General features: G+C 46.0%; 1 protein-coding gene across 1 annotated transcript in view; it reads left to right on the top strand.

The window, feature by feature from the left end:
- grid2 (glutamate receptor, ionotropic, delta 2) overlaps positions 1–27,767 on the top strand; it is an 858,176-nt gene that overhangs the window by 546,045 nt on the left and 284,364 nt on the right. Inside the window, exon 4 of the mRNA XM_078225205.1 lies at positions 19,461–19,666. Within this exon, the coding sequence (XP_078081331.1) occupies positions 19,461–19,666 (206 nt within the window). The remainder of the gene's footprint in view (positions 1–19,460; positions 19,667–27,767) is intronic.

The following is a 27,767-nucleotide window of genomic DNA, read 5'->3' as shown; positions in this document are numbered from 1 at the left end:
TTCGGCCCCTCGAGCCTGCTTCCCCATTCATCTTGATCATGGCTGATCATCAAAATCAATATCTGGAATCCCCCCTTCCCCCGCCAGATCCCTTTAGCCCCTCGAACTATATCTAATTTCTTCTTGAAATCACACAACGTTTTGGCCTCAACTACTTTCTGTGGGAGTGAATTCCATACATTCCCCACTCTCTGGGTGAAAAAATTTCTCCTCACCTCAGTTCTAAAAGATTTACCCCTTACCCTCAAACTATGACCCCTAGTTATGGACTCCTTCACCATTGGGAACATTCTTTCTAAATCTATCCTGTCCAACCCTGTTAGAATTTTATAAGTTTCCATGAGATCCCGTCTGACACTCCTAAACTCCAGTGAATATAATCCTAACCGATTTAGTCTGTCCTCATAAACAGTTTTTCAATTTAATCCCTCAGTCTGGAGATATTTCAATGGGCTCAATTTTCACTGGGTTGGAATGACTTGGGAACCCTTTCAAAATGGTAGGCGGGTCTTGATTCCAGTATTCCCAATGCTATTCCTGGGGCTCGTGATTTTTGGGAGTGCCTTTTATGGTTCAGTTCAAAAGTCTGCACTCTAATTGCCTGAGCTGACTGGCTCCATTGCGTGATAGGCATGTCCGAGTCCTCTGCAATTTTAATGGATTCGGGTTTACAATGAGCTGCAGTTCACGGTACCTCAGTGGTGTTGTGGACCATAGTTCACATGAGGAACCTTTTAAAAATAAGTTCAAAATGTCCTCCTCATGCACCAGTCCCCCCTCATTGTTGTGGTATGCCCATCAAACAATCCCGACAGTCCCTCATGCCACCATGTCAAGGTATGTCCCTCTACACCACCCTCATGTCCCCAATGCCCAAACTGTGGCTCTTCCATGCCTACTGACCCACTGTGCACCGTATAGAACCAATTAACCCTACAGTCGCAATAGGGTGTGTGAAAAAGGGGGAAAGGAAATAAATGAAGGGGATGGGCTAAGAGTGAGGAGAAGGGAATGAAGGGATAGCTCTGTCAGAGAGCTAGCACAGGACCGACGGGTCAAATGGCCACCTGCAGGGGCTGTAAAGTCCTATGGAGGTGGTTTTTTGAAGTTCAGCAGCTTGGCAGATCAGAAAGCTCATTCACTGTCAAACCTGCCCGATCTCTTAAAGAGATGAAAAGCAGATGGGTTTCGCAGCAGGCCGTTTGATTTGCTCCATCAGATTAGCCCTCAAGTGGCAAAGTTGTAAATTGCCCCCGATGATTCCGAAGCTCTGCGCTGAACACAAATAACTCTTGTCAGTCAGCAAGCTTTGTTTCAGCGTGAGTGATAGGCATTTGGAGTAAGTATTACATGTCTATTCTCACTGTAAAGGTAGCAAGTGCCAAATAGCAATTTACATCTAGGTGCTCAGTCAGAAACGGTCAATAAGTCAATACCTAAAGGACAAGTTGGAAGTAGCTATTACTACCGAGCATTCACACTACATTAGTCTGTAAGTCTGTCAGATCCTGTGTCACTGCAGTATTGATAAAATTTAGTGGTATGCACTTTAATGTTAAACGTATCCTATTCACATCTTCCGTCGCTTTGCCCTTCTTCGAACCTTCTTTATTCACAGAATTATAGAATCTCTCCTGTGCAGAAAGAGGCCATTTGGCCCATCGAGTCTGCACCAACCACAATTCCACCCGGCCACTATCCCTGTAACCCCATGTATTTACCCTGCTAGCCCCCCTGACACTAAGGGGCAATTTACCATGGCTGATCCACCTTATCTTCACACCTTTGGAGTGTGGGAGGAAACCGGAGCATCTGGAGGAATCCCATGCAGACCACGGGAGAACGTGCAGACTCCACACAGACAGTGACCCAAGGCTGGAATTGAACCCGAGCCCCTGGCACTGTGAGGCAGCAGTGCTAACCACTGTGCCACCATGCCACCCCAGTTCTTCAACCATGTGCTGTTCAAATCTACGCCTGTATATTTTAGTTGTTATGGCTTTTTCTTTCTCTTCCTGGGATATTCATGACAGTTCAGTTCACTTCACAAGACTCTTGCTTTCGGCTGAGTGTTCAAGCCCCACCCAAGGATATGAGCACATGTTCGAGACTAGTGTTCCAGTGTGACAGTGTGACAGAGGTGATAGCATTCCGATGAGCTGTTCAACCAGGATTATCCTGCCTGTCTGCTCAGGAGGAAGGTCTGAGAGGTCACTCAGCTTCATATGAAGAAGAGCAGAGAGAACCCCAGGTGGCACAGTGGTTAGCACTGCTGCCTCACAGTGCTAGGCACCTGGGTCCAATTCCCGGCTTGGGCCACTGTCTGTGTGGACTTTGCACGTTCTCCCTGTGACTGCATGGGTTACTTCTGGGTGCTCTGGTTTCCTCCCACCGTCCAAAAGATGTGCATGTTAAGTGGATCGGCCGTGCTAAATTCTCCCTCAGTGTATCCGAACAGATGCCGGAGTGTGGCGACTAGGAGATTTTCACAGTAACTTCATTGCAGTGTTAATGTAAGCCTACTTATGACACTAATACTTTAACTTTACTTTATTCCTGCCAACTTTTCCAACCACAAGCAAAAACAGATTGATTAGTCGTTCCAACATGTGCACGTTTGGACGCCATACTGTTTGTAGGAGGGAATGAATGAACTGAGTCTTCTGAGACCATGTAGACCATCAATAAAAACGGCTTTATTCAACAAGCATGAGGGAGAGCAGAACTCATGGCTGCAACTACAGCTTGCTTCCGAGCTACTCTACTGAGCATCAGTTCTTACATATTCTTATACTTTTTCGCGTTACAAAGTGCTACACTTCGATTAGGTCATCAGCTTGTTACTTTAAATTGGTTGCAGTTCTGGTTTTGATCACATTATACGGATCCTGTGTGCTTTAGCTTTGATACTTGATGAGTTTTCCAGAGGCACATTGGCTCCTCTAGACTTTTTGGAGTCTTCATCAGTGATATCAATTCTTTTATGGTTGCTGTAACCTCGGAACGAACTCACCTGGGGTGTGACTGTTTTAGTGCCGCCTGGGATGTAGTTATTTGTAATTTGTCGTGTGTCTGCACTGAGTGTGGATACTACAGCCAGGCTGTCTGTTTAACCCTTTCCATACATTCCTCTCCTGTCCACACTCTCTGGGTTTGCCCGACTACACTGTTTATTGAACATGAGGGACCATACCCCAGAAGCTCTGACAAAGGGTTATCCTGACTCGAAACGCTGACTCTATTTTTTCTCCACAGATGCTGTCAGACCTGCTGAGATTTCCCAGCATTTTCTGTTTTTGTTTCAGATTCCAGCATCTGCTTTTTTATCTCAGAAGTAAAGTTTATTTATTCGTGTCACAAGTAGGCTTAGGTTAACATTGCAACGAAGTTATTGTGAAAATCTCCTAGTCGCCACACTCCAGCGCCTGTTCGGATACACTGAGGGAGAATTTAGCATGGCCAATGCACCTAACCAGTCTTTTGGACTGTCGGAGGGAACCGGAGCACCTGGAGAAAACCCACACAGACATGGGGAGAACGTACAGACTCCGCACGGACAGTGACCCAAGCCAGGAATCGAACCCGGATCCCTGACACTGTGAGGCAGCAGTGCTAACCACTGTGCCACCTTAGTGCCAAGTAATTTGTTGGTTGTTACAGTTAGAATATTATGACGAAATACTTTGCAGGCAAATGCTTTGCTGTTTAGTTATATCTCGTAAGTAGATCTAATACAACCTTTTTTCCTAATGGATTCAAAATAGATTAAAAATCTTGCACGTACCATGCAGTTCCCGTTATTATCCATCTTACGTGCTGTTCTCACAATTCACTGGTCTCAAAGTTCCTGCCATCATTGTCTCATCGCACTCAGTCGCCTAACCTAAAAGTTAAACATTTTTTGGTAAAACTGAAGAGTTGGGCAGCTTACAAATCAATTGTGAGAAAAGTGATTTGAAAGCTACCAGTCAGAGACTAGTAATGACTTCCAAGGACAGCCAATTGTAAAGGGCCATGAAGAGCAGTCTGGAAAAAAAAAGGTGAACCAACTGAATCACTCAGTGACTGATGGGGAGAAAATCAGTGCGTGTGAAAATGTAAATGTTCATTGGCAGCTGAGGGGGGTTGAAGCTGGTCAGCAGAAAGGCGTTGTGTTGGCAAATGGTGGGACGTTTTCCAGTTGATTTGCCCAGCCCGCTACACTGCTCGAGTAGCGCAGCGAGCTGGGAGACATCAGCAGAGGCCATTTCGCGAGCTTCCCACTGGGCATCACGGCCTCCATGACTAAGATTTCTAGCGTAATCAGCTCCCCGCCTGAAATCAGTGAGGAGTTGATTTCAATATGGAAATCTCCATTTGCATCTGATTAGACTTCGGTCCCGGGCCCGCTAGCGTCTACCCCCTTCCCCCCCACCCACCCCCCCACCCAACCCGCAAAGAGTGGTTCCCTCCAGCGGGGTGTACTCCTGTTCCTGGGGAACAGGCAGACTCACTCCTCTGGAGATCGGAGCTGGCCGGGGTGGGGGGAGTGGTCGGGGAGATCGGGCAGGAGTGAGGGTTATATCGGGGCTCGCCCATGGAGGTCCAGTCGGCCTGCGATCAGGGGGAGGGGCGGGTGGTGGGGGGTCAGAAGGTCAGTGATGGGGGGAAGCGGGGCTGGCCAGTGATCAGGAAGCCGTTAATGCGGGGCCACTGCGTATGTGCCAATCTCAGTGCTGACAGATCGGCGCACGTGCAGTGGCCCACTCAGCACTATGCTGCCGGCCTCTCGGGCAGGAATAGGCCCTGCTCACTGATTGCCAGGGCTCTCTGCGAATGTCGGAGATTCATTCTGGAAATTACGCTGGAAAAGCCAGCGGGGTTTACTCCCATTTTCCCGTACGTTGGGAACTTCGAATATTTTTGGGAGAATCCGGCCTTTATTCTGGTAAAGATGCTATATAAATTCCCATTGTTGTTCTTTGTTGATGAAGGCCTCAAGCAGCTCACCCCAACACTGAAAAGTTTTAGGCACTGTCTACTGTTCACTGCTCTCGAGAACAAACTCCCAGTGTTTCCATACACTGGGAACACCCATTGTGGTCCAAAACCATTAAACTCCTTGGCCCAATGCTTTCTTTATCCAATAAGTAGTCTCACAACATCAGGTTAAAGCCCAACAGGTTTATTTGGTAGCACGAGCTTTCGGAACGCTGCCCCTTCATCAGGTGAGTGGGGCAACTCTCCGAAAGCTCGTGCTACCAAATAAACCTATTGGACTTTAACCTGGTGTTGTGAGATTACTTACTGTGCCTACCCCAGTCCAACGCCGGCAACTCCTCATCATGGCTACCTCTTTACCCAAGATTACTTTAAGTATTTCCCGACCATGAAAACCATTCCCCTCAACCTTCCAGAACTTGGGAACCCTCCCCAAGTGAACCTGCATCTCTGGACCAGTCCGTGTGTTGCCAGCATCCCTCTGTGCTGAACTCCCAAACTTTAAGGCCCCTCCCAGTGCTCCAAGATCATGGGACCCACACCAGTCCTGCCAGATCCTCAGCCTCTTTCTACTATCCCCAGATCATTGGGCTGTACCCTTTTGTTTATTCTTTCATGGGACGCGGGCATCACTGGCAAGGCAAACATGTATTGTCCATCTCTAATTGCCTCGAGAGAGTGAGGGTGAGCCATCTTCTTGAACCGCTGCAGTCTGTGCGGAGTAGGTACACCTGCAGTGCTGTTGATTTGGTGTCTTTAGTTTGATATTGATTTGATTTATTATTGTCACGTGGATTAGTATGAAAAGTGAAAAGTATTGTTTCTTGCATGCTGTAAGACAAAGCATACCATTCACAGAGAAGGAAAGGAGAGAGTGCAGAATGCAGTGTTACAGTCATAGCTAGGGTGTAGAGAAAAATCAACTTAATGCGAGGTAGGTCCATTCAAAAGTCTGACAGCAGCAGGGAAGAAGCTGTTCTTGAGTCGCATGATACGTGACCTCAGAATTTTGTATCTTTTTCCCGATGGAAGAAGATGGAAGAGAGAATGTCCTGGGGTGCGTGGGGTCCTTGATTATGCTGACTGTTTTTCCGAGGCAGCGGGAAGTGCAGACAGTGTCAATGGATGGGAGGCTGGTTTGCATGATGGACTGGGCTACATTCACGACCTTTTGTAGTTTCTTGCGGTCCCTTGCGGTTTCTTGCAGTGTCGCTGGTAAGTATATGTTCCCCTTGCTGATACATCCTCTGATTTACTTTGGCTGATATAATGGATGTATATGGCAGCCAGACTTTACTAACTGATGAGATTAAACAAGATAAGATACAAAAGCTTGGCTCAGCAGTTGCCTGTCAGCTTTGAGTCTGGAAGGTTCTGGGTAGAAGCACAGTTCTGCGCATGTAATGAAACTAGTAAATCATTGTGGTACCGAGGCAGTGCTGCACTGTTGGAGGTGCAGTTCTTTGGGTGGGACATGAAACTCCTGTCTACCATCTCAGGTTGACGTGTAAGATACTCTAGCACTGCCTGGAGAAAAAAAAAGGGACTGCCTATATCCTAGTTAATATAAACCCCTTGTGTGACCTAGCTGTGTGGAAATTGGTTGATATTTTTACAAAAACACTTTGGTCGTGAAGATGTCAAAAAATGTAAGCATTTATTTCAAACAGGCTGAGTTTCTTTTCTCACAAGCGAGAAGTTAGCCAATGGTTGTTTAAGTTTACTTATTAGTCACAAGTAAAGCTTACATTAACACAGCAATGAAGTTACTGTGAAATTCCCCGAGTTGCCACACTCCGGCGCCTGTTAGGGTGCATCAAGGGAGAATTTAGCATGGCCAATGCACCTAACCAGCATGTCTTTCGGACTGTAAGAGGAAACCGGAGCACCCGGAGGAAACCCACACAGACACGGGGAGAACATGTAAACTTCACACAGTCCCAAGCCGGGAATTAAACCCAAGTCCCTGGCACTGTGAGGCAGCATTGCTAACCACTGTGCCACCATATCGCCCAATTGACAGAGTCGATGTAGAGAAAATGTTTCCATTTCCAGGAGAGGCAATGGCCTAGTGGTATTATCGTTAGACTATTAATCCAGAAACTCAGCTAATGTTCTGGGGAACCGGGTTCGAATCCCGCCACAGCAGGTGTGGAATTTGAATTCAATAAAAATTATCTGGAAATAAGAACTTACTGATGACCATGAATCGATTGATGGGAAGAACCCATCTGGTTCACTAATGTCCTTTAGGGAAGGAAATCTGCTGTCCTTACCTGGTCTGGCCTACATGTGACTCCAGAGCCACAGCAATGTGGGGTTGACTCTCAAATGCCCTCAGGAAACTTGGGATGCCCATGTCCCATGAATGAATAAAAAAAAGCTTGTGGAAGACTCTGAAACTAGGGGCTATAACTCTAACATAGCCACTGATAAAGTCAATAAAGAATTCAGAAGAATCATCTTTATCCAGGGAATGGTGAGAATGTGGAACCCGCTACCCAAGGGTGGAGTGGCTGAGGTAGATAAAATAGATGGATTTAAGGGGAAGTTAGGTAGGTGTATGAAGAAGAAAGGAATGTGCACATGGGGTTAGGTGAAAGAGGGTGGGAGGAGTCTTATGTGGAGTATAAAGGCTGCAATAAACCAACTGAACTGAATGATCTGTTTTGGTGTTGTAAATTCTATGTAATTCTATATAATTATGAATTGGCTCCTCTGAAAACCATTAGCATCTCAGTTTGAAATGAGATTGCTAAAATTTGAACGCTCTTGATTCTATATTAGACAACTCACGCGCAATGCAGAGATCCCTGATAAATCCATTTAATGTGCTTTAGATATGTTTGCGTTACAGGATGACATCATTTGAAACTTTAAATTCTCACAAGGTTAAACAGGGTAGATTCAGAAAGAATGCACCCAATGGTCGGGGAGTCCAGAACTCGGGGTCATAGTTTGAGGATAAGGAGTAAACCTATTAGAACTGAGGTGAGGAGAAATTTCTTCACCCAGAGGGCGGTGAATGTGTGGAATTCACTACCACAGAATGTAGTTGAGGCCAAAACGTTGTGTGATTTCAAGAAAAAATTAGATTGGGGCTAAAGAGATCAAGGGATGTGGGAGGGAAGGGGAGGGGACAGGATATTGAATTCGATGATCAGCCATGATCAAGGTAAATGGTGGAGCAGGCTGGGAGGGCCGAAAGACCTACTTCTGCTTCTAGTTTCTATGTTTCTATTTAATAAGTAGATTTCCATGTCGAAGGTTGCCCATCCCCTCTTAGCTTATCCATGCAGGGGAAAAAAATGATTCCTCCATTAATCTTTCACCTTTAAGTGTTTCCACAGTTCTTCCCCTTTTGAAGTCCACATGTCTGTGTTGATTGCTCTTCAGGTGAATAGCTTTCTGACATCCATCCTGAATTTACCTCTATGTAGGTTAAACTTGCCTTCTATGACTAAGTATGACAGTTCGGTGAGTCTCGGTGTCGTCGTGCTCCAACTGTCTGCTTTTCCATTGGGAATAGCTCAAGTCTCCCCATCCTTGCTTCATCACCTAATCCATTGTAAATTAGGTGCTCAGAAGTGGATGTCGTGCTCAAGAGAGGGCAGAGAGTGGAGCTCGTTTTAACGTTAGGAAGAAGTGTGAAACATTCTTCAACAGAAACCAAAGTTTCCAACAGGTGACCAAACCAATACTGCATGTCCGCCAAAATCATCTTCGAGGTGCAAATAGGAAACTGAAATTAATATTTTTTGGTTCACAGTTATCTGGCAAGGAAAGCTTTGTACAAGATTTTGGCTCTGTATAATTATCTCGAGCTGTTTCACAATGAATTTGCGCAAATATCTCAAACTGTTGAATTGCTGTTTACCAATATAACTATCTGGAAGTGATTCATTACTTTGAGTAGCCAATACCATTGTCCAGAAATGTCCCATAATTCTGTGGACAGCATAGGTATATGTAGCTAAAGTACCTAGCATGCATTTTTAGAACCAAACAGAAAATTTAGAATTGTTTAACTATCTACAACAATTGTACATAAATTTCTACAGCTCTTCAGTTACTAAATTCACAGATCAAATTAGTACACACTTATTTGAAGTTTAAAGTTTATTTATTAGTGTCACAAGTAGGCTTACATTAACACTGCAATGAAGTTACTGTGAAAATCCCCTCGTCGCCACACTCCGGCGCATGTTCGGGTACACTGAGGGAAAATTTAGCATGGCCAATGCACCTAAACAGCACGTCTTTCAGACTGTGGGAGGAATCCGGAGCACCCGGAGGAAACCCACGCAGATGCGGGGAGAATCTGCACAGACAGTGACCCGAGCCGGGAATCGAACCCGGATCCCTGGTGCTGTGAGGCAGCAGTGCTAACCACTATTTATGTTTCCATAGCTCGGAATAGGTAGGTCGCTGGCCTGAAGCCAGGGGCTAAAGCTTTAAGGGGCACCACTTTGCATCAAGCATGGCTGACCAGGGTTTTACCAGCTCTTATTACCCACCCTAGGAATGTTGAATGCAGATACTCAACCCGTTTGGCTGTGTTATGAATGCACCTTCCTTGGTCATCAAGTCCTGGGGGAGGGATACACGCCCAGAGCTCCTGATTCAGAGATATTGACTACCCACTGCTCTGCAATATCTCTTATTCTTGAGCATGCCAGAACATAACATCCAATGATGCATTTTGAATCCACAATGAAAGATGAAGAGGTTTGATACTCTGCATGGAATTGATTTCATTAAATGCAACCATTAAACATAAAATGAAGCCAGGCTAAGGCAACATTAATAAAACCCTGCTTTGTGTTCAGGATTTCTCTATTCTCTCACTGATCATATTAAGGTTTGGAAATAATGGGACTGGCTGATGAAAAATGAAGTAATATTCAATTCAAAAACCTCTAAAGATCCTGGTAGCAATGCAGTATTATATGAAACAGTGTCTCTAAAGAGCAGCAGTGAGTTATGATGAGATTGTGCTTTATAAAAAGATTTTTAGAAGCAGCTAATCCATCTTGGGTGAAAATATTAGGTTTTGCTTCACAATTGATGTCGAGATTCAGAAACTAGATAAAAACACAGAAATGGACAGGCATGGAGCTTATTACAAGGCTAATTATGAGATTGTGTGCGTATTAACAACACATTATCATTGTACAAAAGTGTCCAAACATGAGGAAGGACAGATGGCGAAAGACTGACTAGCCCGTCTCCTTCACACCTGGCACCCTTTCAGCTTGGCTGCCTTCCCCGGTAACCCACTTTAAAATTGGGCGGTACGGTGGCACAGTGGTTAGCACTGATGCCTCACAGCACCAGGGACCGGGGTTCAATTCCCGGCTTGGGTCACTGTCTGTATAGAGTCAGCACATTCTCCCCGTGTCTGCGTGGGTTTCCTCCGGGTGCTCCGGCTTCATCTCACAGTCCAAAGATGTGCTGGTTAGGTGGATTGGCCGTGCTAAATTGCCCCTTAGTGTCAGGGGATGCGTAGGTTAGAGGAATTAGTGGGGTAAATGTGTGGGGTTGCGGGGATAGGGCCGAGGTGGGATTGTTGTTGGTGCAGACGTGATGGGCCGAACAGCCTCCTTTTGCACTGGAGGGATTTAATGATTTTATGAAAATTGGAGATGTAAAAACGGAAAATGCTTGATAAACTCGGCAGGTCTGGCAGCATCTGTGGAGAGAGAAACACGCAGGCTGGAATTCCCATTGTCTCTGCCAACGCTATCAGTGAGAACGGCGAATATGGTGGGCTGCCATTCACAGCAGCGGGACTGGAGAACCCCAGCTGCGGGTGAGGTCAGAGAATCGATCCGGAGTCCAATGTGATTCTTCTCTAGAACTTGGGGGCCAAAGTTTTGATTTTAAATTAGTGCGGCATGTTTTAACTTGCCATCTACATGCAGAAGCAAAAGGCAAGCCCAACTAGACTCATCCTAACACCTCGTGCATTTAGAAACCCTACAGTGCAGAAAGAAGCTAATTGGCCCATCGAGTCTGCACCGACCACAATCCCACCCAGGCCCTACCCCCATATCCACCCACTAATCCCTCTAACCTACACATCTCAGGACACTAAGGGGCAATTTTAGCATGGCCAATCAACCTAACCCGCACCTCTTTGGACTGTGGGAGGAAACCGGAGCACCCGGAGAAAACCCACGCAGACACGAGGAGAATGTGCAAACTCCGCACAGACAGTGACTCAAGCTGGGAATCGAACCCAGGTCCCTGGAGCTGTGAAGCAGCAGTGCTAACCACTGTGCTACCGTGCCGCCCATTTGACTGCCATCTTGAAGTAATGCTTTATGTTCAATGACAGACATAGGGATACATTAGAGTACAGCTCCTTCCTGTTTCAAGATCTCCCATTAGCTACACCCTAACAGAAGTAGGGCCTGTTAAGGAATGTCTTAATTGCAATTTTACAGGGCCTTGGTGAGGCCACACCTTGGAATATTGTGTGCAGTTTTGGTCTCTTTATCTGAGGGAGGATTTTCTTGCTCTGGAGGGAAAGCGGCAAAGGTTTGCTAGACTGATTCCTGGAATGGCAGGACTGATGTACGAGAGATTGAGTTGGTTAGGATTGTATTCACTGGAGTTCAGGAGAATGAGGGGGGAATCTCATAAAAACCTATAAAATTCTAACAGGACTGGACAGGATAGATGCAAGGAGGATTTTCCCGCTGGAGGGGGTGTCCAGAACCAGGGGTCACAGTCTGAAGATACAAGGTAGACTGTTTAGGACAGAGATGAGGAGAAATTTCTTCATCCAGAGAGGTGTCAGCTTGTGGAGTTCGCTGCCACAGAAAGTAGTTGAGGCCAAAACATTGAATGTTTTCAAGAAGCAGTTAGATATAGCACTTGAGGAGAAGGGCATTAAAAGATATGGGGGGAAGGTGGAATCAGGATGAATTGGATGATCAGCCATGATCATAATGAATGGCAGAGCAGGCTCAAAGGGCTTATTGGCCTCCTCCTGTTCCAATTTTCTGAGGGCGATCTTAGTGCCGAATGAACGTGAAAACAGGAGACAATCGTGTCCTTTTATGGGTGAGCCCCCAGTCACAATTGTACGGCACTTATTTGAAAAAAGAGTCACAAAGCGATTCTCGCCACCAGTGGGAGGGGGCGGAGACTAATCACTTGAATGGAGATGGCTGCTGAGCTCTAGGGGTGCCATTGCACAGGCCAATCGTGCCCCCTTCTCCCATCACTGCCCTGCATATCACCTCCGCACCCTTGATCACTGCCCCGGCCAATTGTCCTCTACCCCCCAATGCAGAGTTCCCTCCTTCCCTCCGTTTCTCCCCATGGAGCTCTCCCCACCCCCCTGCCTCCACCCTATCATGGCCCTGCCCTCCAGGCCCTTCTCCATTGGGCCCTGCCCCAATCATCTCCCCCATCAGGCCTTGCCCTCTTGGCACTGCCATGGTGCCAGGCTGGCAATGCCAGGGTACCAGGTTGATACTGCTCAAGGGGTGCTGCCTGACCTTGCCCCCCAACCACCGGGGGGGCTTCATTGGCCTCCATTCCCACCGGCAATGCCATCACATCTGGTCTCCGTTGGCGAGGGCCACACGTGATTCTTGCCGGTGAGGACCTCGACCGGTGGGCAGGTAAGGGCAAGTGAGCCCAGACAATAGTGTACGGGACTCACTAATTATATTTAAATTCAGGTTTGAATATTGAAATCGGCTTTGCTCTATTCCCGGATGCGAGGCTGATTTTGTCGACAGAACAGTGGCTGTAGCATCGTGAGAGGCGAAAAACCAGGCGTGAATCCAACTGTTCGCCTCCCGCCTGATCTTACCGGCTCGCCACGTCAATCAGCTGGCATGATGAGCCAATAAGATTGCCCACTGCATGTTTCTGTAGTCTTGCTCTGCAAAGCACTCTTGAGGCAGAGGAAGCAGGGCAGGATCAGAGAGCCAGGCCAGGGTCTATGACAAGGAGAAAATAACTCTAACACCAAGACAAGAGCCGCTCCAAACAGACCATTTCGCAAATGTTTGCTCCACATCTGCAACATAACCTGGCTGAAGACTGCACCTGCTGGATTTGCATCACCGTCTGTAGCCTCTACAATGCGTGCTGCTGGGCTGGTGTTTGCAGGGTGCCTTGTTACAACAAGAGCTGGCTCTGCATCTCCATCACTGAGAAAACACAAAAGAACCAAATGTCAAACACGTTTAACGGCTGCTTGCCTTGGAGCGTACTCAGTGAGATGCTACGGAGGTTCAGTGTGTGAATGCCACTCAGTCAGGCCACAATACATAACACAAATACTTCACTGCTGATCAGGGCCACAGGTACAGCTTGCTTCATAGCATCACCAGCACAGACCCTACAGGACAGAAACAGACCGTTTGACCCGTCCAAAGATGTGCGGGTTAGGTTGATTGGCCATGCTAATATGGTCCCTTAGTGTCCTGAGATGCGTAGGTTACAGGGATTAGTGGGTGGGATATGAGGGTAGGGCCTGGGTGGGATTGTGGTCGGTGCAGACTCGATGGGCCGAATGGCCTCTTTCTGTACTGTAGGGTTTCTATGGTTTCTATGGACCCAACTGGTCTATGCCAATGTTTCCACACAAGACTCCTCTCCTCCCTCTTCATTCACCTCAATCAGCATAACCCTCTATCTGTCTCGTGTGCTTACCTCTTCATCCTGAGTTCTCTGCCTGTAGGCAGATCCTTGGCAATTATTCGCTGTTCTTGGTGAAGTGCCAAGGTTGTCTCCCAATCTTGCAGGAAAGGATGTCCTGAGGCATAGTACGTTGGCGAGACCATGCAGACGTTACGACAGTGGATGAATGGACACCACTCAGCAATCACCAGGCAGGAGTGTTCCCTTCCAGTCGGGGAACATGATAATGTCTTTTACTATTGGTGGGGGGGGGAGGAGGTGTGAATTGTCTCAAGCCAGGACAGTTAGTGAGATTTTGCAAGCCCAGGCCAAATGGTTACAGATACATGAACCCAAGATCCCGGTTGAGGCCGTCCTCATGTGTGCGGAACTTGGTTATCAGTTTCTGCTCGGCGATTCTGCGTTGTCGTGTGTCTTGAAGGCCGCCTTGGAAAACATTTACCCAAGATCAGAGACTGAATGCCCTTGACTGCTGAAGTGTTCCCTGATAGGAAGGGAACACTCGTGCCTGGTGATTGTCGAGCGATGTCCATTCATCCGTTGTCGTAGCGTCTGCATGGTCTTGCCGGTGTACCATGCCTCGGGACATCCTTTCCTGCAGCGTATCAGGTAGGTAACATTGGCCGAGTCGCAAGAGCATGTACCGTGTACCTGGTGGATGGTGTTCTCCCATGAGATGATGGCATTCGTGTTGGCTGGATGGTTTGCTGTGAACAATGGTCTGTTTGTAGTTGCGTGTTTGTTTGAAGGCTTGGGGCAATTCGCACCTCTTTGGCCTGTGCTTGACCCTCTTTCCACTTGCATTGTCTGCACATGTGGAGACTTGGTTCTCTGTGTCCATATATGCCCTGTTTGTGAACCCAACTCTCCACTCACCTGATGAAGGAGCAGAGCTCCGAAAGCTCGTGCTCCCAAATAAACCTGTTGGACTTTAACCTGGTGTTGTGAGACCTCTTACTGTGCCTACCTCAGTCCAATGCTGGCATCTCCACTTCATTATTGTCTCAATGGTAGACTCTTCAGAGCAGTGTAATTTGCACAAAATGGTCCTGGGATTGGACCATAGCAACATAGGAATTAGGAACAGCAGCTGGCAAATTCAGCTCTTCGAGCCTGCTCATCCTTCAATCAGATCATGGCTGATCTCTCCCTGGTCTCAAATCCACCTCCCCACCTGTTCCCCAAATCCCTCTTTCGCTTTTTTCATTGGAAATATATCTATCTCCGTCTTAAAACCATTCAACGATTCAGACTCCACCGCGCGATGGGGCAGCGAGTTCCACAAATTCACCACCCTCTGCGAGAAGTGGTTCCTCCTCATCTCAGTTTTAAATCTACTGCCTCTCAAACTATACCTGTGACCTCTTGTTCGAGATTGCCCCACAAGAGGAAGCATTTGGTCTACATTTACTTTATCAATCCCTTTTAAAATTATTTATACCTCGATCAGATCCCCTCTCATCTTTCTAAACTCCAGCGAGTACAAGCCCGAACTGTTTGATCTCTCCCCATACGCCAACCCTTTCATCCCTGGAATCAATCTGGTGAACCTCCTCTGAACTGCTTCCAATGCCGCAACATCCTTCCTCAAATAAGGAGACCAAAATTGAACACAATACTCCCAGATGTGGTCTCACCAACACCCTATACAGTCGCAACAACACTTCTCTACTTTTATACTGCAGTCGCTTTGCAATAAATGCCAACATCCCATTTGTTATTTTTATTACATGCTGCACCTGCATACAGACATAACCTCAGATTTCCTCATGAAATATGACTGAAAGTTCATTTGGTCTCTAATCTTTTCTGCCTGCATGTTTTCTTAAGCATTCCAACCCAGTATCTCAGAGCAGTTCAATCGCTGCTGAATTCAGATTATTAAAATTAATTTTCTGGGTTTTGACACGGTGATAGGTTTGCTTAAGGAACACGCTGTTAGTTTTGATGTTTCCTCTGCGATGATTCTTGTGTTTGTGCCGTTACTGACTCTATAGTCACATCAATATTAATTACTGTAGTTCTGTTGATGTAGCTACCTGCCCCCAACTGCTCCCCCATCAAGACACCAGGTACCAAGCAGATTTAACCTTAAGCCATTCAGTTTGCACTGTGAGGCACAGCAGGATGGTTGGCAAAGCAAAACCACCGCACAATTACCTCTGCAGCTGCAGATCACTGTTCATAGCATCATAGAATCTTTACAGCGCAGAGGGATGCCATTCGGCCCATTGAATCTGCACCGACCACAATCCCATCCAGGCCCCACCCCCGCAACCCCATACATTTCCCCTTGCTGGTACCCCTGACACTAAGGGGCAATTTGGCATGGCCAATCCACCTAACTTCTTTGGACTGCGGGAGGAAACCAGAGCACCCGGAGGAAACCCATGCCGACATGGGGAGAACGTGCAAACTCCACACAGACAGTCACCCGAGGCCGGAATCGAACCTGGGTCCCTGGTGCTGTGAGGCGGCAGGGCTGACCACTGTGCCACCATGACATCCTAAGACCACCTCAATTGACAATGAATTTAGCTGCGAAAGTTAGAAAGTGATGCATCAATCCCCAGAAAGTCAATGCTTTTGCCTTTCATTCTTATAATTGCTGGGATCAATTGACACTCAGATTGCGCACTTAATGTGGAAAACAAATACCCCAAAGTGACTTGTGAAGGGGAGGTGATGGGGGTGGGGGTGGAATTGGTGAGGGAAAGATGAGGTGGAGTGCCTGGCGACTTTGATGGATTTTGAGAAATTTCTTTCAAAAGCTGGTCGGGGAAAAAGGGGGAGGGAAAGAGGCTTCAGATTGGAATTCCAGAGACAAAGCATCTGATAACTCTGCCAGTGGGAGAGTGAGAGGAGATCAGAAAAAGGCTAAAGGTGTGTGTGTGAGAGAGAGAGAGAGAGAGCAAGAGAGGGAGAGAAAAGGGAAAGAATTGTAACACAGTGAAACAGGGTGGTCAATTTTGTGCACAGTAAGCTTCCACAAACAGGAATGAGATAACTAATCAGATCATTTTTTTGATGAAGCTAGTTGAGGGATATTGACCTGAACATTGGGAAAACTGCTACGATCTTCATTGGATAGTGCCGTGGGTTTTACACTCAACTGAGACATCAGACATGGACTATGTTCTTCACACAAATTCTTGTTTGAATCTGGAGAACACAGCATGGGACTGGGTGGAGAAGGCTTGATAAAAACGAAATACTGCGGATGCTGGAATCTGAAACCGAAAGAGAAAACGTTGGAAAATCTCAGCAGGGTTGGCAGCATCTGTAAGGAGAGAAAAGAGCTTTGATAAAGGGTCGGCTGGACCCAAAACGTTAGCTCTTTTTTCTCCTTACAGATGCTGCCAGACCTGCTGAAATTTTCCAGGGTTTTCTCTTTGGTAGTGAAGGCTTGGTTGGAAATGCTTTGACTGTGTTTGTAAAGGTAGGTGTAAAGATACCAACCGCCCCAGGAAGCTGAACAATGAAGGATGATAGCATGGATAATGCTCATCAAATATAAAGGCGAGATTGAGGGGGGCAAGTGCGGGGGGGCGATGGGGGGGGGGAGCCCGATGCTATGGTCACAGAGGACCATGCGTCCCCTTGCCTTTAGCACTGAATGGCGGCACGGTAGCACAGTGGTTAGCACTGCTGCTTCACAACTCCAGGGACCTGGGTTCGATTCCCGGCTTGGGTCACTGTCTGTGTGGAGTTTGCACATTCTCCTCGTGTCTGCGTGGGTTTCCTCCGGGTGCTCTGGTTTCCTCCCACAGTCCAAAGATGTGCGGGTTAGGTTGATTGGCCATGCTAAAATTGCCGCTTCATGTCCTGAGATGTGTAGGTTAGAGGGATTAGCGGGTAAACGTGTAGGGATATGGGGGTAGGGCCTGGGTGGGATTGTGGTCGGTGCAGACTCGATGGGCCAGATGGCCTCTTTCTGCACTGTAGGGCATCTTTTGTGCAGCAGGAAGGATGGATGCTGGATTGGAGGGACTCGGACAGTGAGTTTTGGGATGGATTTCACATCTGCAAATGTTGGCAATGCAACTTCATCACTCCATTCTGCAAAATGATGGAAGGCGAGCGGGCAGGGAGATTGGCAGCCATTTTGAAATTACTGATTAACTGGCTTGTTAATGACCCAACCATCTGAAACTGGAAACTGGTCTTTTCCAGCATCAGCCAGGAAAAGCTTTGGAAGTAAATCACGGCAGATGTGAAGAGGTGACAAAAGGGTGGAAGAAAAGACCTATCAGTGGGAGCATGGTTGAATTTAGCAGCAGATTCTGCTGGGGAAGGTGGCAGCATCTGCATGTTTTCCTTTTTTAAACTAATTTTTGACCTCTTTTGAACCTCTAATAAAAAAAAGAAAAAACATTCAGAAGGCCCATGGCCAACTTCCAACTTTTAGCATATGACCAACTTTCCATTCATGTCATTGGTGCTCGACCACATGATGTCCCAGTCTATGGTCTCGATTGGACATGGAGACCCCACATTTTTGTACCTCTAATTTGCCTCCTTTCCACCTGGTAGACACTAATTGACCATCTAACACTGGATGAGCAGGAGATATCCAAGATGGCGCTGGAGTGCGGTGACTTCTTGTGAGCTGTGCCAAGCATATCTTCGAATTCTTTTACTCTCATTCTATGCTTTTTAAAACTCTACTCTAACTCTTACAAACTCTCTAGCAATGCTCTCTGATCTTTGTCTACACCCTAGCTACACCCTGACTGTAACACTACATTCTGCACCCTCCCCTTTCCTTCTCTATGAACGGTATGCGTTGTCTGTATAATGTGCAACAAACAACACTTTTCATTGTCTACTAATACATGTAGGGGATACAGTCTGAGGATTCGGGGTAGACCATTTAGGACGGAGGTGAGGAGACATTTCTTCACCCAAAGAGTGGTGAGCCTGTGGAATTCATTACCGCAGGAAGTAGTTGATGCCAAAACATTGAATGTATTCAAGAGGTGATTAGATATAGCACTTGGGGCAAATGGGATCAAAGGTTATGGGGAGAAAGCAGGATTAGGCTATTGAGTTGGACGATCAGCCATGATCGTGATGAATGGCGGAGCAGGCTCGAAGGGCTGAATGGCCTCTTCCTGCTCCTATCTTCTATGTTTTCTATGTTTCCATGCAGCAATAATAAATCAAATCAAATCAAATCAAAGACAGCGGGGGCGAGGGCAAGCGGACCATTTGGTCTCCTTCCGTCTCTCCCACACCCTCTGCCAAAAAACGTAAAATCCAGCCCATGGGCACAGAGTTAAGTGGTGACAGCATGTTCAGCAACCTTGCAGGGGAAAGGGAGGTTAGAACTGGGACAGCAATTGGAAAGAACAGAAGCGTCAAAGGTCTTCTTTTTTCCCAGAGGGAAGATAATGATGTTATATTTGAAAGGTAATGGGGTGATGGCTTCACATTATTAACATTGCTGACACTGATCATTATTAGATTTGATGCGTTAGTATCTAGAGGATACGCTGTTAGATTTTTAAACTGCAATTTATAACATTGACAAAATATTCATTGTGTGGAAAGAAAATGTGGATTGCTTCAACAAGTTTTCTCATTGCATTTCAAGGCAATTATAACCACCATTAAGATGGAGCTAATTCAGAAGATTTAATCTAACCAGGGGTCTGTGCAATGAGCAATTGTGATAGACATGCAGCAAAATAATTGTTTGTTAACTCTTTTGTAAAAGGGTGCAAACTTTAGAAAGGTTCTGTTGGTGGAGGTGGGGGTTGTGAAACTGAACGTAACATCTAACAGGGTAATTGTTATCCTTCAATTATCAGATATCCGTGGAATCCAGGATTTCTTGGACAAAGCTTCTCAGCAAGGGATGGACGTGGCTCTGCAGAAAGTGGAGAACAACATCAACCGGATGATCAGTACCATGTTTGCCACAATGCGCTTGGAAGAGATGAACCGGTATCGTGACACACTTCGACGGGCAATTCTCTTCCTGAGCCCACAGACAGCAAAGGCTTTTGTCTCTCAGGTAGGGGTGCAACAGCATACAGCAACACCCTCTTAGAATAACACCGTCTCGGTAGCTGAAACCGGTTGCTATTGTGTCATCTGGTTACACGAAGGCCATCCGAGTTATGTAAATCTGATATATCATGGCAGGCGAGGTGTCAGAATTCTCAGTCTATGTTAGTTTTGCTGTTCAGTATGTACACAGTGCTTTGTTTTGTAACCTGTTAATTGCAACAAGTTTGGCCAAACCTAGGTGATGTGACAGTCTTACATTCAGATAATGGTGTCCAAGAGGTGGCCATTTTGAATCTCCTTATTAGTACCTCAACAGGTACCTCTTAGGTTTTCATTTATATAGCACCATTTATGCAGTACAATGTCCCAAGGCACTTCACAGGAGTGTAATGAGACAAAAGTTCACACCTAATGGGGATCATTCGGATGGGCAACGAAAAGGTTGGCCAAAGATTTAAGTTGAAAGGAGAGTGCTGAAGGAGGAGAAAATGTTAATGAGGCCAAGAGGTTTAGGGAAGGGCTTTAGAGTCTTGAGCTCAGATGGCTGTTGCTATTGGCAGAATGGGAAATCAGAAGCAGCCAGAGATGGAGGAATGCAGAGTTCAAGGAACTTGCAAACGCAGGGAGATCTGAGGCCATGGAGAAATTTGAAAACAAGAGTGAGAATTTTGAACCTGAGGTGTTGGCGGAGAGCCAATGTATGCAATGGGGTTGAGAGTGTGGCTTGAAGGGGATTAGAGCAGCAGAGTTTTGGAGAAACTCAACGTGGAAGAGAGTGGAAGGCATCACTGTGATTTCATAGCAATGCACACTGAATCATAGAACTGAATCATAGAATCCCTACAGTGCAGAAGGAGGCCATTTGGCCCATCGAGTCTGCATCAAGCACAATCCCACCCAGACCCTTCATATTTACTCTGCTAATTCCCCTAGCACTACAGTTAACTTAGCATGGCCAATCAACCTAACCCACACATCTTTGGACTGTGGGAAGAAACCAGAGCACCCAGAGGAAACCCACGCAGACACGGAGAGAACATGCAAACTCCACACAGACAGTGACCCGAGGCAGGAATTGAACCCGGGTCCCTGGTGCTGTGAGGCAGCAGTGCTAACCACTGTGCCACCCCTAGAATTTCAAAGTAGTTGATTGGCTATGCTAAATTGCCCCTTAGTGGCCCCGGGATGTGTAGGTTAGAGGGATTAGTGGGGAAAATATATGGGGTTATGGGGATAGGGCCTGGTGGGATTGTTGTCAGTGTGGACTCGATGGGCCAAATGGCCTCCTTCGGCACTGTAGGGATTCTATGATTCTATAATTCTACTGTGTTGTGGATTAATAAGAAGCTGCTTTGCACACGTGTTTATTCACAGGGTTGACTTGCTATTCTTAACCACACCGGCACAAAGAGGCTCTGAACAGGTAGCAGCAAGAGAGAGGAAAGAGAAGTCAGAAACTCAGTCATTCTGAGCAGCCCTCGGACACAGCAGAGCGGCCATGACGGCAATCTGAGGTGAACTGTCTGATTGCTGGTCAGTGGACAGGTGTGGAGCACCGAAGCAGGAAAATGAGGGAATAAGGAAGAGCTTTTTAAATTGCAATGAAAGTTGTGAATCTTTAAAAGAAATAATTGAACATCACTTGTCCCCAGTCGTGATCTTAGTGGTGAAGAGAGAGACTGTTTGTCCCCCCCACAAAGGACAAAAACAACAAGCATTTATTTTATTCATTCATGGGGCATGGGCATTGCTGGCTGGCCAGCATTTATTGCCCATCCTTAGTCATCCTTGAAACTGAATGGCTTACTTGGTCATTTTGGTAGGCCGTTGAGAGTCAACCACATTGTTATAAGGTAAGGACAGCAGATTTCCTTCCCTAAAGGACATTAGTGAACCAAATAGCTTTTTCCAACAATTGAAAATAGCTTCATGGTCATCAGTAGATTCTTAATTCCAGATTTTGTTTTCATTGAATTTATATTCCACCATCTGCCGTGGTGGGATTCGAACCCAGGTCTCCAGAACATTTGTTGAGTTTCTGGATTAATAGTCTAGCAATAATACCACTAGGCCATCATATCCTCATCTGGTACTTTCAAAGCACTTTTAATGTAGTTAAACATCCAATTGTTTCACAGGGACGGTTGTCAAATAACACGTTGACACTGAGTCACATAAGGAAATATTAGGACAAGCGACCAGTTGATGATTCTATACCAATTGTGTTTAGTTGTATGCAGATGGTGGGAATTAACTGGGGTTCCATAAATGGGCACAGATAAAAACTGCAGTTGTTGGATTGGCAGGTACATGCTTGTAATGTTTTAATTTGATTTGATTTATTATTGTCACATGTACTGTGATATAGTGAAAAGTATTGTTTCGTGTGTGCTATACAGACAAAGCATACCGTACATAGAGTACATAGAGGAGAAAGAAAGGAGACAATGCAGAATATAGTGTTGCAGTCATAGCTAGGGTGTAGAGAAAGATCAGTTTAATATATGATAGGTCCATTCAAAAGTCAGGGAAGAAGCTGTTTTGTGTCGGTTAGTACGTGTTTTTAGGCTTTTGTATCTTTTTCCCGATGGAAGAAGGTGGAAGAGAGAATGTCCGGGGTGCGTGAGATCCTTGATTATTCTGGCTGCTTTTCCGAGGCAGCGGGAAGTGTAGATGGAGTCAATGGATGGGAGGCTGGTTTGCGTGGTGGACTGGGCTACGTTCATAACACTTTGTATTTTCTTGCGGTCTTGGGCAGAGCAGGAGCCATACCAAACTGTGATACTACCAGAAAAGATGCTTTCAATGGTGCATCTGTAAAAAGTTGGTGAGAGTCGTAGTGGACATGCTGAATTTCCTTTGCCTCCAGAGGCACTGGTGAGCTTTTTTAACTATAGCGTCGGCGTGGAGGGTCCAGGACAGATTGCATGGATGGGATTTTACGTCCTCGCTCGAGCGAGAATGGAAATTCCCACCTGAGGTCAACAGTCATTTCTGTTGTCCGCCTCTTGACCGCTCCGGTTCCATGGCAGGCAGGATGGTAGAGTTCCGGCAAATCTGTAAATTTGTAAATAAACGTAACAGTGTGAAAAGATTGGCTGCGGTTCTGTACATTAGCATTGCCTTTCTAGAATGGAATAATCTGGTCAAAGGGATAGGTTTTAAGGAGTGATTTAAAGGAGGAAAGAGATAGGGAGGTGGAGAGATTCAGGGAAGGAATTCCAGAGCTCGGTGCATTGGCAGCTGAATGTCCGGCCACCAGAGGTGGAGTGAAGGAAATCCAAATTGTGCAAAAGACCAGAATTAGAGGAGTGAAAAGACATCAGGGGATTGTGGGACAGGAGGAAGTGCTGATAGAGATGGGGAGGAGTGAGGGTGCAGAGCAATTTTACCATCAGAAAGCGATATGGAAAATAGCGGTGCTGCTGGATTGGCAGTCAGTGCAGTTTCGTGCAACCCAGGGGTGGCAGAAAAGTAGGATTTGGCGCGAGTTAGGATACAGGTGTTTTGGATGAACTCAGGTTTTCGAAGCTGGCATATCCTTACCTCAGCAGCATATTACCTAGATTAAAACTAAACACTGTTACAGGCTCTTCAGCCAATGAGGCAGGAGCAGTGGGTGCAGCCCAAACACATTATTTTGAAACAAATTCTGAAGCCTCACCCTCAGAAAATAGTGGAAATACATACTAGCGCTAAACAAGTGCCATAATGTTCCTTCAAAGAGGCAGCGTCGTCATGGTGATGTGTCTAGCACAATGGAAAGCTTAGAAAAATGGCTTGATCAGTAATAGTATAAATTATTCTCTCACTGATGGCTGCAAGGAAGATTTACCACCTACAAGAGCAGGAACCAACAGAAAGATGAAAGCAGAACCACTCTGCCCCATCATCGCTGTTCCGGGAGCTAAGCTTGTTCGATAAACTTGTTGCGGGGAGGTGATGGCTTAGTGGTATTATTCCGAGACTGTTAACCTAAAAACTCAGCCAACATTCTGAGGACCTGGGTTCAAATCCCACTGCGGCAGCTGGTGGAATTTGAATTCGATCAAAAATTAAGAATCTACTGATGACCATGAAACCATTGTTGGGAAAACCTCTCTGGTTCTCTCATGTCCCTTAGGGAAGGAAATCTGCCGTCCTTACCCGGCCTGGCCTACATGTGACTCCAGAGCCACAGCAATGTGGTTGACTCTCAATTGCCCTCTGAACAAGGGCAACTAGGGATGGGCAATAAATGCTGGCCAGCCAGCGATGCCCATGTCCAACGTATGAATACAAAAAAAAAACGTCCTACTTTGTAAAACCAAACCCTCACACAAGATTTGCAGTCTTTTGCGAATCGTGGCCTACATTTCATGACTTTCTCAAAGGCCTGAAGCTATGGCTTTTGAAAGCTTGCCTCACTTTTCAGTGTTGGACTGTCTGTAGGGTATAAACCTGAATTTTTCAAATTAGGCCATGCAGGCTAACATGGTAATTATGCTTCATCTTTGTACCTCTGGATGGTGATTCTGACTGCAGAAATGACTTGACCTTTAGATCAACTGAAGCAAATTAAGTTTCAAACCAATTCTTCGCATCCTGTGAGGAGGAGAAATGAACCATTTTAATTTCACACTTTAAATGATCGGCCACAGTCTTCCGCCGGCTTGACACTTGCTCAACAGTGACACCTCTGGTCAGTTGCAGAATGGCTTTTGCTACCAAATAAACCTGTTGGACTTTAACCCGGTGTTGTTAAACTTCTTACTGCAGTTCCAGAATGGCAGGACAAAAAGGACATTTCAGTGTGGTTCATTTTCTTTGGATTAAGGTTGTTACTGGAGAGCAAGTGTGTTTTCTGGAGCTTCCAGCGAGGGCCTTTGATAGAATATAAGGAGCAATTCGGGCTTTGACTTTCAGTAGAATTGTTTTCCTATGGAAACAGGATTTTTGATTTGGTTTATCATTGTTGCATGTTCTTTTTTATTAGTGTCACAACTCGGCTTACATTACCACTGTAATGAAGTTACTGTGAAAATCCCCTAGTTGCCACACTCCGGTGCCTGTTCGGGTACACTGAGGGAGAATTTAGCATGGCCAATGCACCGAACCAGCACGTCTTTCAGACTGTGGGAGGAAACCGGAGTACCCGGAGGGAACCCACGCAGACTTGGGGAGAACATGCAGACTCTGCACAGACAGTGACCCAAGCCGGGAATCGAACCTGGGTCCCTGGCGCTGAGAGGCAGCAGTGCTAGCCACTGAGCCACCGTGCCACCCTTCTCATCCACAATGCAGCATCTCCAACAGTACGTGACTGCTTCTGCCTGTATTCAATTCTCACGTGACCACATAACATTCTGGCTCAGAGTGAGAGTGCTACCCTTAAACAAGGGAAACACTGTATTCTGCACAGCCTGTGTCTGTCCAATGATGAGAGGTTGAAAGACAATGTTTTTGATTTGATTTATTATTGTCACATGTATTGGGATACAGTGAAAAGTATTGTTTCTCATGCACTATACAGACAAAGCATTCCGTTCATAGAGTACATCAGGGAGAAGGAAAGGAGAGGGTGCTGAATGGTGTTATAGTCATGCCTAGGGTGTAACGAAAGATCAGCTTAATATAAGGTAAGTCCATTCAAAAGACTGATGGCAGCAGGGTCAGTTGGTACGTGACCTCAGACTTTTGCACCTTTTTCCAGACAGAAGAACATGGAAGAGAGTATGTCCTTGGTTCATGTGATTCTTGATTATGCTGGCTGCTTTTCCAAGGCAGCAGGAAGTGTAGATGGAGTCAATGGATTGGTGGCTGTTTTGCGTGATGGACTGGGTTTCATTCCTTTGTAGTTTCTTGTGGACATGGTCAGAGCAGAAGCTATACTAAGCTGTGCTACATCAAGAAAGGATGCTTTCTCTGATGCATCAGTAAAAATTGATGAGAGTCGTAGCGGACATGCCAAATTTCCTTAGCCTCCTGAGAAAGTCGAGGCATGTATGTTGAGGAAACCAAAGCCCTATTTGAGACGGAGATGAGGAGGAATTTCTTCTGCTTGTCAGCCTTTGGTGTACTCTTCCCCAGTGAGCAGTAGAGACTGGGTCATTGAATATATTTAATTGTAGCCTCAACTCTACTTTCCTTCCTACCCCAAACCCTTGGACTCCCTTGTCAGTCAAGAAACTGTCCAAAAGCTTTAAAAATATTCCATCACCCAGCTCCCTGGGAAAGAGAGTTTCACAGACTCGCGACACTCTTGAGAGAAGAAAATTCTCCTCACCTGCATCTTAAGTAGGAGACCTCTTATTTTTTAAAAACTGCCCCCAAGTTCTGGTCTCTCTCACCAGGGGAAAAAAAAATAGGTTAAATAAGAAAATCTTATTCTGCTCCAAACCCACAGATAAGAAGTAGTGTTTTGCAGATAAACTGTCAGTCGTAAAGAGCACAGCCATCGCTTCTCACTGGCAAGAATCCAAAGGGTTTATATGAAAAAAAAACAGACAATAAAATCTTCACTGCAGTTCAGTGCTTGAGGTAATATGGCAGATAATAGTGGGAACTGACTGGCAATTAATCAAATGTTATAAAATGGAAAGCCATAAAATGTTTGATGATAGCAGGTTTTAGTCTTGTCGATTGGGGTGGGCAGTGCATAAACAATCGTGAAAATGCTAAATCATATTAAAAAAAACTGCTTTTGCTGGTCTCTCAGCTTTGTCATGTGGAGTGTGTGATGGTTAAATAATATTTATGGATTCTTCAGCATCCTCGGAGGGATCAGAGGGGATGAGAAAATACCTCCCAGCTCCGGCCCTTTCAACAAAATGCCATATTCTGACCTTCATTTAGCATGCAGATAACCTTTAACTGGAAAGGTTCCAGTGTGGTTTGAGTACAAATGACTTATGACAGTTCCTCAAGACCACATTCAGAGACAGGCAGCAAGTGTGCCTTGCTGTCCTTCAAGTTGTTCATTCTTAGAAGGTGGCGTGTCACAATAACAGCAGCCAGGAAGCCTCAGAGGTTTCCCAGTAGCTGTTTCTTTTTCTGAAGAGTTTGCTGCAGCGAGCAATCAGAGGTGCCAGAATTGAATAAAAACACACAAAAAAAAATTGCTCAGCCAGTCCGGCGGCATCTGCGACGAGATAAATAGAGCTATGATTGTTTGCCGAATACCTCCAGGCTCACCCGCAGCCTGGATTCTCTGGTGCCGCTGCAGTGAAGCGTTTTAGCTGAGCGCCAAATTCGCCATTCTTGCTGGCAGCAGGGGCGGGTACGGTGGCACAGTGGTTTAGCACTGCTGCCGTACAACACCAGGGACCCAGGTTCGATTCCAGCCTTGAGTGACTGTCTGTGTGGAGTTTGCACGTTCTCCCTGTGTCTGCGTGGTTCTTCTGCGGTTTCCTCCCACAGTCCAAAGAATTGCAGGTTAGGTGAATTGGCCATGCGAAAATGCCCCTTAGTATCAGGGGGATTAGTAGGGTAAGTACGTGGGGTAACGGGGATAAGGCCTGGGTAGGATTGTTGTCGGTGCAGATTTGATGGGCTGAATGGCCTCCTTCTGCACTATAGAGATTCTGTGGACGAGATTGGAGAATCCTGCCCATTAACTCTGTTTCTCTCTCCATAGATGACACCAGACATGGTGAATATTCCCAGCATTTTCTGTTTTTATTTCAGATTGGCAGCACATGTGGTACTTTATTCTTGCATCCGAGTTAAAGCCATGTCGATAAATGAGCAGGCAAGGGATTCCTCTCACAATATAATAGAAACATTCCACTTTCAGTTCCAGAAAATAATTCCCATTGGCGAATTGCATTTGAGCATCACTAATATATTCTGCGTCAAAATCTCAGAACCCCTTACCGAACATCAAGACATTTTTATCCCATATATAGGAAGAAGGCTGGAACCCATAATCAGCTTTGTGTTTCTGGCTTGCAGCAAAGCCAAAGACAGCTTGAAAAAACATACAATATCGAACTTCCATACCAGGACATGGATTAGGAGCAGAGGTAAGCCACTGAGCCCTTTGAGTCTGCTCTTCCTTTCAATAAGATCATGGTTAACCTGACTGTAACCTCCCATCCACCCCCAGTAACCTTTCACCCCTTGTC

The sequence above is a fragment of the Mustelus asterias genome, chromosome 1 (genome assembly GCF_964213995.1).
Source record: "Mustelus asterias chromosome 1, sMusAst1.hap1.1, whole genome shotgun sequence".
Classification (NCBI taxonomy): Eukaryota; Metazoa; Chordata; class Chondrichthyes; order Carcharhiniformes; family Triakidae; genus Mustelus; species Mustelus asterias.
The sequence above is the reverse complement of the archived record's forward strand: the minus strand, read 5'-3'. Positions and strand labels throughout refer to the sequence as shown.